This window comes from Ruditapes philippinarum, unplaced genomic scaffold (genome assembly GCF_026571515.1).
Source record: "Ruditapes philippinarum isolate M1 unplaced genomic scaffold, ASM2657151v2 ctg3476_1_1_1_1, whole genome shotgun sequence".
NCBI lineage: Eukaryota > Metazoa > Mollusca > Bivalvia > Venerida > Veneridae > Ruditapes > Ruditapes philippinarum.
The window spans coordinates 13,051-28,703 of record NW_026861285.1 but is presented as its reverse complement, the minus strand read 5'-3'; the positions used below and the strand labels follow the sequence as shown (position 1 = coordinate 28,703).

The 15,653-nt window shown below is 32.0% G+C and overlaps 1 protein-coding gene across 2 annotated transcripts; it reads left to right on the top strand.

Annotated features, from left to right (window-relative positions):
• Positions 1–56: 56 nt before the first annotated feature.
• On the top strand, positions 57–15,373 carry LOC132715146 (DNA polymerase subunit gamma-2, mitochondrial-like). Of its 2 annotated transcripts, none has more exons than XM_060698120.1 (10): positions 57–179; positions 1,885–2,005; positions 2,918–2,973; positions 3,566–3,692; positions 4,790–4,895; positions 5,723–5,899; positions 7,001–7,129; positions 8,034–8,209; positions 13,058–13,154; positions 13,876–15,371. In XM_060698120.1, the coding sequence occupies exons 1-10, from the start codon at positions 176–178 to the stop codon at positions 13,942–13,944; spliced, it is 1,062 nt and encodes a 353-aa protein (XP_060554103.1). In that variant the 5' UTR covers positions 57–175; the 3' UTR covers positions 13,945–15,371. The 2 variants fall into 2 exon arrangements, with proteins under 2 accessions (XP_060554103.1, XP_060554104.1); XM_060698121.1 differs by having other exon boundaries at positions 149–179; positions 1,885–1,991; positions 13,876–15,373.
• The last annotated feature ends 280 nt before the right edge of the window (positions 15,374–15,653 follow it).

The window sequence follows — 15,653 nt, the reverse complement described above, 5'->3', positions numbered from 1 at the left end:
CCATTAGACTGGACATTTTTATGTGTAGCCCTTCCTTGTTAGAGAAAAGCATGAATATGTTTATGATAATATACGTTTGGGTGATATAGAGTAACTTGTTTACATTACCAGTCTGTTAAATGGCAGCCCCCATAATAAAGCATGAAACTCTATTAGTTTGATATAGTTTTACTGCATGTGTAAGTTATATAGTTTGTCAGTGTTGTTTTACACGTTATGCTTTGAATTTACTTATCACTTTATCGTTTTAACTAACAGCCATAATTATACATGGTACTGGTTTGGGAGATAAACTCGGCCGAAAATCAGTGTTTTGGGGGCATATTTCATTTATTTGTTTACGTATTCTGATGAATCTTGCACCATAATAAACTTCAGCTCTTCGATTTTCCGGTATCACCATCAAAGTTATATTTAGAAACATAACGGGTAATTTTGAGAGGCCCTGGAAGAGGTACGTAAAAAGAATATTTTTTACGCGCGCGAGTAGATAATTCCGGCTCTTTGTTTTTCTTCTTAAATGAGTAAGTTAAAACGTAAAATGACATGTTTAGACATTTTATTATTTCTTTGCTGTTCATTTATGTCAAATAAAAAATATTTGTTACCAAAATTGTTGAGCATTATGTAGTATAATGAATAACTGTGATAACACGATATTTATATGCAACGTACTATGTAACATATAAATCATTTTACGTAAAAACACATGCATTATCATTTATTAACGTATAACGAAATATGTAGTTAAAGAATTTGTAATTCATATTTATTTTTGCTTAGCTTAAGAAATTAATTTAGTGCTATTCAACCTACACATTAACATATAAAAGGAGCATTTAACATCAGTCTTTCAATACATTCCACTAAAAGATTACAATTGTGTAATCAGCCTTTTTTCTGAGTTAGCAAGACAAAAGTGAGTCTGATTTTCATCTACAAAATGTATACGTAAACGTCGTCTGCTTTACCGGTAGTCGGTCAATATATAAAAGTACCCCTGTGCGGGCCTCAAAATGAGCATCTGCTGCACATGCGCACAACAATGGGATTCCCGTACTTTTTATAGGCATGTTTTGTAAACAAACAGGTAAAAGTCTGTGTTATTTTTTAAAAATCTTACCAAACTTGACAAAATTTCCAGATATGTGTCGAATTCCAGCGATAGTATGAGATGGTGAACTTGATTAGATTAAAAATTCCGATAACTCGATTTAATTTTAAAAAGCCGAGTTTATCAACCAGCCGAAGTTATCTCCCCAACCAGTATACAGGAACAGTACAGTAAATTGTAATTGTGGCTGCACATTTTTCGCACCCTATGACAAAATTATATTGTAAAGTATAATTGTAATAGTTTAAACTTATACTGTTTTACACTTTAAAATCTGTTTAACAACATTCTGTAAATGTGTGCATAAACCTGCAGAAGTCTACAAAATGCATAACTTTACCTGTTTACAGGCACTGAGTGAAATTTGCTATTCTCTGATTTTCACCTGTTTACTAGAATTCACAGCTCCTCTAGTCTAATATGTAAATGAATTATTTTGATTAAACTATTTACAAAATTAAACATGTAATGGGTAGTCAAAATATTTTGACATACCAAATCTAGATTCTGAGATATTTTTAGTTATGGGTGGGTGTCACATTACTGTGAGATTAGATTAAATTCTGGGGAGGTATTGCCCATTCACAATATAGCACAATATCGCAGTGTGTAATGAGGTACAGGGCTAATGAGCGTTTCACAGTGATACAAGAGTTTACTGTTGATCTGAAAGTAATTATTTCCATTAAAGAATTTATAAAATGAACTAACCTTGTAGATCTAAAGAAAAACAAACATTAAAATACATGATACAAATTTTGCATTTACAGGTCTAATGCTCAAAATGAAAACACCATGTAGATGGGATTCTCTTCTGAAATTATTAAAGAGGAGACACTATTTATATGGACCTGGATTACCATTGTTGAGAGAAAATGTGCGAAAGATGTGGTATCATATGATTTATTTTCTTTTACAAATGTCACTGCAGGATTATAAACTATATTAAGATATTGAATATACATAAGCTGAATAGTTAAATCATTGACTTAACACTGATTGCAACACAGTTATAATTTCTTCACTTAAAACAATACTGTTATAGTATTGACAATATGTTAATAACTAATATTATACACAACACAATTATTTGTGCAGAAATTAAATACAGTGATGCTGGTGTGTAAAATATAATTCAATAAAATATGTGACATTATGTCAGTAATATATTATGTCTTTTATTATGCTTCCATAACAGCCATTTTACATTGTGTCTAAATCATTGGTTCAAACTTTTTCATGGTCTGTAGTTTTACCAAATTAATTGCTTAGTGCTGGCTCTGATGAATGCCCTGAATAAAACAATCAAAAGTTGTAGTGAAGAGATGTTACATGACACAAAAAATGCCTCCAGGGGTAACTTACTTCTTAACATGCTGGAATTAAAAGTGATTACCCTTTGCCACCAGTAAGAGCCAGGCCAGTCAGTACATCCGTTATCTGTAGCTGCCAAGAGTACAATGAATCCTGTTTGTATTTAGCAGAAAATTAGTAAGTGCAACAATATATGGAAAATGTGTCTTAGAAAAAGTTGCTTGGAGGGTATGCCCCCAGACCCCCTTGGACTTCTGCTTACACATAAATTTAAAACAAGTTATATGGCAGGTAACATACATCTAAAGCTTGGCATTCCTTAAAATTATATATACCCTTAACAAACTGTAGGTTATTAAAAAAACAAATGGTTGTAGAAACGTTGTTGTTTGTGTCATGAAAAAATTAAAACATGCCATTGTTTAAAAGGTCATAATTTGTAAGGTTTTTGTGTTTCAGACATGTCATAATAGCTATTACTGTTTTTAGGCTTGAAAAGATGGTGACAAAAGTTGAATCTTCCTTCCTTCTACATGGACCTGATGGTAAAGTGCATTATTGTTTGTATTTTAAATGCCTATTTATAGTTCACATGTGCAGGGAGTAAACTCTCTGGCTCAGCGTCTAAGCCAAAAACAATTCCCATTTATAATATGATTATCATAATGAAAACATAATTATATTGCATGGAAAAGTCTAAGGAGCACTGGCCATCTTTGTCTATGCCAATAATATCTTTAAAAAGATCATATATTTTAAGTTTATGCAAGATAATAGGCCATTCTTTTCAAAATTTGTGCATTGAATAATTCTTAAACTGTTAAAAAGAGAAATAAAATAATGTGCAATGCATTATGTTCTCCCATTTATTGATGGTTTTACACAAACAAAACCATTTCTTTTAGCTTGGTTGTTTTGGCATCTGAATGCATTTTTGCACTACCCGGTACTTTCTGGACTGGGCAATACTGATGTCGTGTAAGGAAACATGATTGTTACCCGAGTACAGCTTGAAACAATAGCACTATACTTCTTTGACTATTTTATAGTATTATGGAAATCTTACATTAAAAAGATTGATAAATTGATAGTCTGTATAATTATTGATGATTATATTCTGCTATGTTTTTTTTACAGATCCTCTAATGTGTTACCCACAGGTGTTTGAGTTACACAATGAGAATATACCTTTCTCTATAGCACATATATCAACCAGTGCAAATGATCTTAGCAGTCAGTCAGACAATCTAAAACCCCTGTGGAAGTAAGAATAGTTGACAATATAGTGAGGTTTATTTTTTATTCCTCTTTTAACAAATTAAAGGGCCTCTGAGGCTGAGTCATTAAGGTTGTTGACATGGAATCACATGCTCCTTACTGGGTTCAAATCCCATTGGGGTTTTGGATTTGTTTTTCATGTGAGGAAGCTATCTAGTTAACTAACAGATGTTCAATGGCTCTACTCACACAGTGCCCCCTTATGCCTGAAATAATGTATGGAGAAGCACCTTCTTCCATCAAGAAATCGGAAAAGTTTCCATATACATTTTGTAGCCTTAAAGTTTAAGTGTGTCTTAAAATAAAAAATAAATAAATCAAGAAAACTGTTGTTAGTATTTGTTTGCAATTTTTGAGTACAATGTAATTTAAAATTTAGCTAAGGGCAGTCATATTGGTTCTACTGTCAGTGTCATTGAAAATAATAAATTCTGGCTAGTTCATAGATTGGGTGCTCCTTGATTAAAATTATATTAAATAAAACAATGTTTTAATTCATCACCTTAGTGCAGTAATGGAAAAAGTTGTTCTTAATTTAATAGGAGTTACTCAGTCATTGCACTAAGGTAACAATATGATATGATGACAGGTATAAACCTGTTTACCAACTTGAAGGTCAGAACGCTCAGAATTATCAATTGTTGCTATGCCTTAGCAATATACATGTATAGACAAAACGGTGATGCACCAAGAGAGGTTAAAGCATGTTTATAGTATGATATGCCATTATATTTGCATAAATGTTTGCAGCTCATGGGCAATTTCATTAGGTAGAAATTCAGAATGAAAATGAAACAAAAATATTTTGTTTAACTATTTTCTGTAACAACTGTACTAATTGTATAAATACATATAACTAGGAATGAAAATGAGCATTGACATACATTTTGAAGTATAATGGCAGTAGTAGCCTAATTTGAGGATTAAACAAATATCTCTGCAAGTTATTTTATCTTTGAAATGTCTTTTAAAATGAATAAGATTTTTGTATTAATATATTGAAGATCTAAGTTCTGGAAAGGACTTGAAAAAAAGAAATCATGAGAAAAGTTTTTGCTAATTTCTTGTCTTTTATTTGAACAGCTATGGACCAGAGACCTGTTTTAAATTTCTACATTTCTGTTCCCCAGTGTCAGTAAACACAACATATGATCAACTTGTCAATGTTAGATTTTCATGGTGGAAAAAGGTTTGTTCTGAATCTTTAAAATGCTAGCTACAATTGTGACATATCTGTGCTACCAGTATAGAGCCAGAGGAAATAAATTGCTGCATTTTTTCAGCATACTCAAAAATACGAGTGAATTTTGAAATTCATAAGTGATTTTACCTTTCACTTGCAAATTTTGTCAAGTCATATTTTTAAAAGGAAAGTAGATAGCATTTTTATACTGCCTCAGCATTGGCAAAATGTTGTTAGATTTTGACGACTACAGTACATGTAAACTGTTAAGTAAAATTTCAGACTCTTCTGCTGAAAGAAACTATCTTAACAAAGGCTGCTTACATGAAAATGTAACACAGGTGACCAGCAAAATTGTAAATTTTGTAATATTTTAATAAATTAAACTTCCACTGGATGTCATTGTTTATTGTGCATCATGGGAGTCCAAATTCGAATTTTGTAAATTCTTTTTGCAAAAACAATAATAAAATTTTCTAGTGGAAAAAAGTATGAAATTCTAACCCTGCTCTGTACTGTTACCAAAAGTTGCCTAATATTAGTTTCTTGTTCACAAAACCTCTGATAACAAAACATTACCATTAAAGGAGCTCCACTGAGGTAAAAAAAGCCTAAAAACATAATATTTTGAAATTCTTACAGAAACACTTAAAATGGCAAAAATCTACAAAGGATTATTATTATTAAAGTAATTTGCTCAGAATTAAATGCAAACTCGATTTTATGTATAGTTCTTAGCCTGATTTGAGCGAATAAGCGTGCAACTTAAATGATTGTGAAATAAAGTTGATAAAAGAAAGAATTAAGATATATTAAATTTATTTCTTTTGTAGTTGTCATATAACTCTTCTGATTTCACCCTGTCTAACATGGATGAGACAAGTGAGGTATTATCAGGTAGGCGTATACAGTACCAGTTCCCATGGGGGTTAGAGACTGTGGAAACTATTTGTAATATGGGAGACAAACATCTTAAATCTCTTCATGATCAGACACAGTTAAACTTTAAGGTAAGCATGTCTTATTTGTAAATAAGGAATTAGTATTTATAAAAGGTAAGAGGTAATAATATTTATTGGATTTAACTCACTACAGTGTTGGAGCAGTACCTATAGACGCTTGCAGAAATCATGATCACAAAGTAGAAAATTACTGCTTTTTTTCGCTGATTCTTATATTTTTTTTCATTTAGTATAAATATAAATTGGTGTGAAGAGATGATTTAGATGTTTTAAAGTTCATTCTCTTGGGTGAAAAGGCGAGATTTTAGCATTTAATTATTCAAGCGCCTTGTCCGGTAAAAGGTATAAGAATAAGGTATTTAGTGTGGTGCTCCCAACTCTTTTTTTATAACCTCAATATATCCTTCAATGTGAAACTTCTTTAGATCTATATTGTGTTCTCTTCATGATAGTCTCGTGTTCATTAAGATCTAATTAATAAACTCAAATATTCTCCATTGTTAGTCTTCAAAGATTAAATACTTAATATTAAATTGATAAAATTTGACTTGAAATAGCATGTTTATGAAATTTAAGTATAAATTTATTGTTATTTTACAAGATATGAGCATTTTACATTTGTTTTAAATATGGATTTTGATCCTAAAGTTGATCCTTGTTTTGATCCAATTATTTTTGTATTTGTTTTGTTATTTGTACATTTTTTTCCCAAAATAGGGTTGTGTCTTTACATATCAGCAACGTTTTACATTTTGAATTTATATATAAATACGATCAATTTTAGTTTATAAAACAATGAAAATAAAATTGAAATCATTTGATCCTTATCCTGATCTTTTCTTAGTGAACACAGGGCCAGTTTTCCAGATTGCCCTATGCCACCAGTGCAACCAGCTTAAATCCAGACCAACCTGCACAACATTGCAGTCTGACTAGACTCTCTAGTGTTGGTTAATTAATTTAGGCTTCTTAATAACAAAATCCTAATGATGTTTGGTGCCTACTTCAAAAAATATGCTGTATGTTTATGGAATTCATCAAATAAAGAATGGACTTGTTTTCAAATAAGAAAAGTTGAAAAAAATTCAAAGTCAGCTTTGTGAGAGTTAAATGATAGACGTATTTATGAAATTTAAATTAATATTTCAGTATAATGGTGGAAAGAAAGATGTGTTCCCATGTCAGATACAATGTGAGATGACTTTAGAGATGGCCACCTCCCTCTTCCTAAATGATGCCTATGTGGAGAAGGGTACAGGGGATGATAAAGTGAAACATGTACATACTTAAAGTTGCCTCCAGATAAGCCAAAAATATTTCATGAACATTTTTTTTTGAGAAAAAATGTACTGAGATTTAAAAATAAATGATTGATTTTGCTGTATGTATCTCCTTTATTCTACTGCATTACTAATGCAGTAAAGGCTTCTTTTTGTATATTTTGACCTCATTCTGGTAATTTATGTGTATTGTAAGAGCCATATGCAACGTGTAAATAAGTAACTTTGTTCACTTCACAATATTTTACTTTAAAATAAATTTTCAAAATGTTCATGAACTTTTGCATGAATCTAGAGGCATGCTGCTTTAATATACCAGTATTCCTTGACATTATATACTAATGGTTTTAAACCCTTACCTGAATTGCTTAAATGAACTTATCTGGCTTATATTTTTGGAACTGTCCATTACTGGTCAGTCAAATGTATTATTATTTATTTCCTTCAAAGGAAAGGGGATATGTTTTGTTTCTGGCAGTCAGTCAGAAATTTGAGTGATTAGTATGGTTCTATGTAATATGAATATGGAACTGTTGTGGTTGTGTTAATCTCAAGTCATAAAATGATGTAGAACCATGGTCACAAGAAAATATACATTGTTACAATATGTATTTTATTCTAATAAACTCTTCCTGCATTTTCCTATGTTTCCTTAGGAAAGAATGTGGCCATTACTGGAGTAGGGCTCATACCCATGTTCCCTGGGTTGAGAGGCAGACACATTAATCTCTTTGCCATCAGTGATCACTGATGCTTCGGTACTAAATATTACATCACTGTTACAGTATTCAACTACTGTCAGTCAGTGCCACCAGAATGCTTATCATTATTTGTAAAAAAAAAAAAACACACACACAAATTTCATGGTGTATGAAACAGCTGTGCTTTTGTATATTTGTCAGGTATTACACTTAAATCCAGTACTGGCCCCGTTTCAAGTAGGATTATGTAGAGATGGTAATATGAAAGAAGAAATTAACGAGGTCACCACTTACATTGCTGGTTTACTGAGGGCACAAGGACATCAAATACTTGACATATGTGACTACAAGAATAATTTGAACTGGCAGATGGAAAGGTTAGTGAGTCTTTCTATATTTTAGAATAGATACTTTCAACAGTATTTCATTTTTCAAATAATGAATATTGTAATCCCCCATAGTCCGTTGTTGTGCGTCGTCAATAATTTCTTTAAAACAACATCTTCTCAGAAACCAATGACTGCACAGTAACCAAACTGTTCTGGTCTGTTGCATAAGTAGGCCACGGGGCGAGAAAAGGAGTTTGAAAAATGCAAAATTAAAAAATCTTCTTGTCTGAAAGTACAAGGCCTAGAGCTTTGATATTTGGTATATGATATCACCTATAGGTCCTCTACCAAAGTTGTTCAAATTATAGCCCTGGGGTCAAAATTGGCCCCGCCCCAGGAGGTCATAGGTTTTCCTTATATGTATATAGTAAAAACTTAAAAAATCTTCTTGTTTGAAGATCCAAGGCTAAGAGCTTAGATATTTGGTATGTAATATCACCTATAGGTCCTCTACCAAAGTAGGTCAAATTATAGCCCTGGGGTCAAAATTGGCCCCGCCCCAGGGGGTCTTAGGTTTTCCTGATAGGTATATAGTAAAAACTTTAAAAAATCTTCATTTTTAAAGGTACAAGGCTTAGAGCTTAGATATTTGGTATATAATATTATCTATAGGTCCTCTACCAAGATTGTTCAAATTATAGCTCTAGGCTCAAAATTGAATTTAAGACCTGGTAACTTCACTTTTTGTATATCAATTGCATTTAGTACTCAGGTAAGCGCATTGGGACCAATGGCCCCCTTGTCTGATAAATGGTTGAGAGCTAGACTGTATTAGCGAGATATACTAGAAACAGAATTATTCATATATTACTGGTTAAATATCACCCATTCTGTATCACTCATGTTGTCACTCTCTATGTCCCCCACCAAAAATCATTGACTGTATTTCTCTCATTGTATGTAAATCACTGTATATCACTCATTGTATGTAACACACTGTATTTCACTCATGGGATGTAACACACTGTATTTCACTCAGTGTATGTAAGACACTGTATTTCACTCATTGATTTTCACTCATTGTATGAAACTCACTGTATATAACTCGTTGTATGTAATTTTATGGGGCGCCCGTGGCCGAGTGGTTAAGGTCGTTGACTTCAAACCACCTGCCCCTCAACGCTGTGGGTTCGAATCCTGACAGGGACTTTGGATTCTTTCATGTGAGGAAGCTATCCAGCTAGCTTACGGAACGTCGATGGTTCTACTCAGGTGCCCGTTCGTGCCTGAAATAATGCACGGAATGGCACCTGAGGTCTTTCCCCACCAGTAAAGCTGGAACGTCGCGATATGACCTATACTGTGTCGATATGACGTAAAACCCAAAACAAACAAACAAACATTTTATGTAACTTACTGTATTTCTCTTATTGTATGTAACTCACTGTGTATCACTCATTGTATGTAACTCACTGTATTTCACTCATTGTATGTAACTCACTGTATTTCACTCATTGTATGTAACTCACTGTATTTCTCTCATTCTATGTAACTCACTGTATCTCACTCATTGTATGTAACTCACAGTATTTCACTCATTGTATGTTTCTCACTGTATTTCTCTCATTGTATGTAACTCACTGTATTTCTCTCTTTGTATGTAACTCACTGTATTTCTCTCTTTGTATGTAACTCACTGTGTATCACTCATTGTATGTAACTCACTGTATTTCACTCATTATATGTAACACACTGTATTTCACTCATTGTATGTAACTCACTGTGTATCACTCATTGTATGTAACACACTGTATTTCACTCATTGTATGTAACTCACTGTATATAACTCATTGTATGTAACACACTGTATATCACTCATTGTATGTAACACACTGTATATCACTCATTGTATGTAACTCACTGTCTTTTACTCATTGTATGTAAATTACTGTATTTCACTCATTGTATATAACTGACTGTATATCACTCATTGTATGTAACACACTGTATTTCACTCATTGTATGTAACTCACTGTATTTCACTCATTGTATGTAACACACTGTATTTCTCTCCTTGTATGTAACTCACTGTATATCACTCATTATATATAACACACTGTATTTCACTCATTGGATGTAACACACTGCATTTCTCTCATTGTCAGTAACTCACTGTATATCACTCATTGTCAATAACTCACTGTATTTCACTCATTGTATGTAACACACTGTATATCACTCATTGTCAATAACTCACTGTATATCACTCATTGTATGTAACTCACTGTATATCACTCATTGTATGTAACTCACTGTATATCACTCATTGTCAATAACTCACTGTATATCACTCATTGTATGTAACTCACTGTATATCACTTGTTGTATGTAACACACTGTATTTCTCTCATTGTATGTAACTCACTGTATATCACTCAGTGTATGTAACTCACTGTATTTCACTCATTGTATGTAACTCACTGTATTTCACTCATTGTATGTAACTCACTGTATATCACTCATTGTATGTAACTCACTGTATTTCTCTCATTGTATGTAACTCACTGTATTTCTCTCATTGTATGTAACTCACTGTATATCACTCATTGTATGTAACTCACTGTATTTCACTCATTATATGTAACTCACTGTATATCCATTATTGTATGTGACACACTGTATTTCATGCAGTGTATGTTACACACTGTATTTCATGCATTATATGTAGCTCAATGTTTTTCACTCAATGTATGTAGCTCACTGTATTTCACATATTGTATGTAACTCATTGAATTTTACTCAATGTATATCATTTATATAGTACATCACTCATTGTATATCACTACTTATACATGTATATCACTCACTGTATATCCATCTTTGTATATCTCTAATTATATATCTTTCAAAATATGCCACCTACTGTATGTCATTTATTATGCCCCCGCCATGTAATGGCTGGGGCATATAGTGTTACCCTATTCCGTCCTTCTGTCATTCCGTCCTTCCGTCATTCTGTCATTCCGTCATCATCAGTTTCCGTTCATTATCTTAAGAACGGTTGCACACATTCAACTCAAATTTGATATATGGATATGTCATGAGAAAATACAGGTCAAGTTCGAATTTGGTCATGGTTCGATGATTTTTGGCAGAGTTATGCCCCTTTTACTTTGAAAATAATATGAAATTTTCAGTTTCCGTTCATTATCTCCCCAAGGGTACAACATTTTCTACTCAAACTTGACATATGGATATGTCATGAGAAAATACAGGTCAAGTTCGAATTTGGTCATGGTTCGATGATTTTTGGCAGAGTTATGCCCCTTTTACTTTGAAAATAATATGAAATTTTCAGTTTTGGTTCATTATCTCCCTAAGGGTACAACACATTCAACTCAATCTTTACATATGGATATGTCATAAGAAAATACAGGTCAAGTTCGAATTTGGTCATGGTTCAATGATTTTTGGCAGAGTTATGCCCCTTTTACTTTGAAAACAATATGAAATTTTCGGTTTCCATTCATTATCTCCCCAAAAGTACAACACATTCAACTCAAATTTGACATATGGACATGTTTTTGGAATGCGCAGGCCAAGTTTGAATTTAGTCATGGTTCAATGATTTTTGGCAGAGTAATGCCCTTTTCACTTTGAAAATAATATGAAATTTACAGTTTCTGTTCATTATCTACCCAACAGTGTTACATATTCAACTCAAATTTGACATATGGATATGTCAAAGGAATGCGCAGATCAAGTTGGAATTTAGTCATGATTTGATGATTTTTTGGCAGAGTTATGTCCCTTTCACTTTGAAAATAATATAGATACATCTTAGGAATAAGCAGTTTAAGTTTGAATTTGGTCGTGGTTCAATGATTTTGGACAAACTTATCTTTTCTGAATGTTGGAAAAATTTTGGACTTTCAGTTTCAGCACTCATACTTTTAGCCATTATTTTGGCTACAAATATGCAATATGCTATTTTTAAAAGGTTAAGACTGAATAATTTCAGTGCCTTGAACATTGTATGAAAATGGTTTGTGTTAACATTGAAAAGTTTTAAGGGCTTTGAACTTAAAATGAAAAAAATAATTTGTGCAAACAAATTTGGAACTAAATATTATGAATCCAAAAAGAACAACCACATGCGTACATTCAGTTATTTTTTTTTAATATTCAAATCGATTTCGAACAAATATGTTTTTCGTCAGTGAATAAACAGGAAGTGAATAAACAGGAAGAGACGTCACATGACGTCACCGTCCGAGATGGCGGGAAACATACATTGTTACGTTACGTTATATTAAATTTCATTAAAAATTAATAAAGTTAATAAAGATTTCGATATATATGTATATAAACATTCACGGATTATGAAATACAAGTATTTCCTATATAAAATACATAAAAAAAACTAACTAAAAAAAAGAACTAAATATTATAACTTCTGAAATTTTGGCTGCATGCGGGGGCATCCATGGCATGATGACACATTTCCAGTATTACTGATTTATTTGTAGTAATGAAATACAAATGTACTTTGTAGTTCAAATTTAAAATGAAATAGTGTTAAATTTTGTAAATGTGTAATGTGTTTCACTTCGTTTCCTTTACAGGGATTGTTGTGGAAATTATAAATTATGAATTTTCTATAATTTATAACCTGATTACAATGATTATGGTTTATCTGAACTTAGTCAAACATTATTTTCAGATTTTTACGAAATGTATGTTATATACATGATGTGTATTGCACTCTTTTAATCCAGATAATTTTGATAGTTTGGATTTATTAAACACCTAACATATATCTTTTCACTAACAGTAAGGTAAAGGGTTTTGAGCAAGCCTTCATCATTGTTCTAATTGTACATTAACATATTCCAGATTTGATGAAATGGGCGTACCACTCACAATAATAGTAAATGATTCAACAATAGAGACTGGAACTGTAAAAATACGAAACAGAGATACAAGGATAAAGGTAAAACAACATATGTCATGCAGCCCAGTTTGTAGAGCATTCAGTCTTTATACTCAGATTCTCAATTTCTTGCCTTCTTTGCATCACATGATTTTCTGTGATAATGTTGCATATGAGTGCACAGCTATCACAATTACTATAGATTCAACCGCTGGCAAATTCTATAAACTAATATTTATCGCTTCCTGGAAATAACAAGGACTCAAGGCTATAAAACTTTTTTTTCCGAGTTCTGTCCAAAATCTCAGGATCTTCATTGGTCAGTGTATATGATATGAAAGTTTTGACCAATCATATGCCTGAGATCTGAGTTTGAGCTTAGAGGATTTCTTTATAACCTCAGACCTAGTATTGGTCTTGAGATTATGAGATTATAAACCTTTTCCTGAGTTCTGTCTCAAATCTCAGGATTTTCATTGGTCAGTGTACATTCTGTGACATTTTCTGACTAATCAAATACCTGAGATCTGAGTTTAAGTTTGGATAATTTCTTTATAACCTTAAGGCCTGGAGACATATGAGAAAAGATGGCCATGACTGGAGTAGGGTTTATACCCATGTTCCCTGGGTTGAGAGGTAGACACCTTAAGCTCTTAGCCATCACTGTTGCTTCGGTACTTTCTGCCATCACCTGCTAAAGTTTTGTTATGCACTTAATGCACTGGCTTTTAGGTTAGACTATGTTTGCTTGTATTTTAACAATACCAATGTTACTTTGCAGGAAACATTAGCAATTGGAGACCTCACAGTGTATGTGACTAAACACGTGACACACCAACCACTGGGTTAGTACTTTATGAATGGCTGATTGTCAAAAATGGAGAAAATAAAGAAAAAGGTGACAGTAAGGATACAAACACACAGTCCCCTAGCAACTTAGTTCCTTAGCAACCAGTGGTCCAGAATAAGGACATGAGGACTACTTTCTGAAATAAGGAATTATGATAAAATTCCTGTACTTTGTAGGTGTCAGGGAATGAGCAAAGTTATGAAGAATAGGATAGGATGTTGGATAAAATAATAACAGTTGTATTATATGGATGTTACTGTTAATGGACAGTTTTTTGTCAGTGAATATTGTGTCTGTGACACAGTGTGTATATTCTTTGTGTTGTTATTATTTTGTTTATGTAAAATTTGTTATTTAATTGAAGGAATATTATTATACAGCAACTTTTTAAACAATGATTTATTGCACACTTTTGGCGTTTATGTTATCTTTATACACATTGAACTTATGCAATCTTTTTGTTTTAATTTTTATGCATTTTGAAAGCAATTGTGCTGTCTTAAAAAATTGTTATAAATATTTTTAACATCCATGTTTGACATGAAAAACCTTGCTTAGTGTATTAAGAGTTATATTACCCAAAATTTGTCCCTGTCCTTGAAGCGATACCCTTACTGTGTATATGAAAAAGTCTCAACAAAAGTTTGTTAAGAAAGAAAATAGTTGGCTTTTTTTAAACATCAAAGTAAATTTAATGTAAATTTAATGTATCTGTCAAGTTTCTTCAACATAGTGGATACATGTTTGTTCTTAACCTTGACCCTGCAATACACGTGACCAGTGAAGACAATGATCAGCCGACAGGACATTGTCATCTGATCATGGTTGGCACTGTTCGCTATTCATTAAGCGTATATTTTTTAAAAAAATTCCTAAAACAAATAAAAGGTTTTGTCCAGATGAAAAAATGAGTAAGTCCATTTGAGATATTTTAGCATTGTAAATGTTAAATTGTTTAAAAAATCTCTTAATCTTGTGAAGTTTGATCTATTACAAAACAATTATGTTTTTACAAAAAGAAAAGAAAGCATTATTTAGGACCAGAATGTAATCAGAATGAAAATCTTAGTATTGAATTAATGATATACCAGGTACATTCATGTGTAATACAAAAAAGTAATCCCAAAAGGCTGACTGGCTCATAGTTTACTGTCTGAACAAATATATATTATTTTACCCTTTCACTGCAATATTTTATATATAATATACATGTAATTATATACATGCTATTATAATATGATAATGAAAAAGAAGTTCAGATATTTCTGTAAATTTGGTGCTGTTATGAAAATCTGTGTATCTTATTTGTGCCATGTGCTTGAAATTTGATATTGATGAATAACTACAAATACAGATAGAGAAAATGAATGAATTTAAGACTTCTGGAAATAAAGATAACAAATGTGTAACATTTTCAATATTCTTTTAGCATCTTATAATTATGTTTTGTACTGATAGATCATTCAATAAAAAATTATAAAAAAACCAAAAATACTTTTAAAGGGTTTGGGGGGATGAATTTGGATATTTTAATAAAGTAGAAAAATTTTGGCTTTTTTCATTATGCTTTTGAAAGGCAAGGGATGCGGGAAACGAAAATTTTTTTTTTTAAACCAAAAGGGTTTTATCAGGGGGTTAATTCCAAAGCTTTAAAATATAAAAAAACCAAATAGGGGAAACTTTAAAAAAATTTAAACAAAACCGTCAGT

Coding starts and splice junctions, on each gene's coding strand:
- LOC132715146 (XM_060698120.1), top strand. Junction 2,006..2,917: donor GAAAATGTGCGAAAGATGTG/GTATCATATGAT, acceptor TACTGTTTTTAG/GCTTGAAAAGATGGTGACAA. Junction 7,130..8,033: donor GGGATGATAAAGTGAAACAT/GTACATACTTAA, acceptor TATATTTGTCAG/GTATTACACTTAAATCCAGT.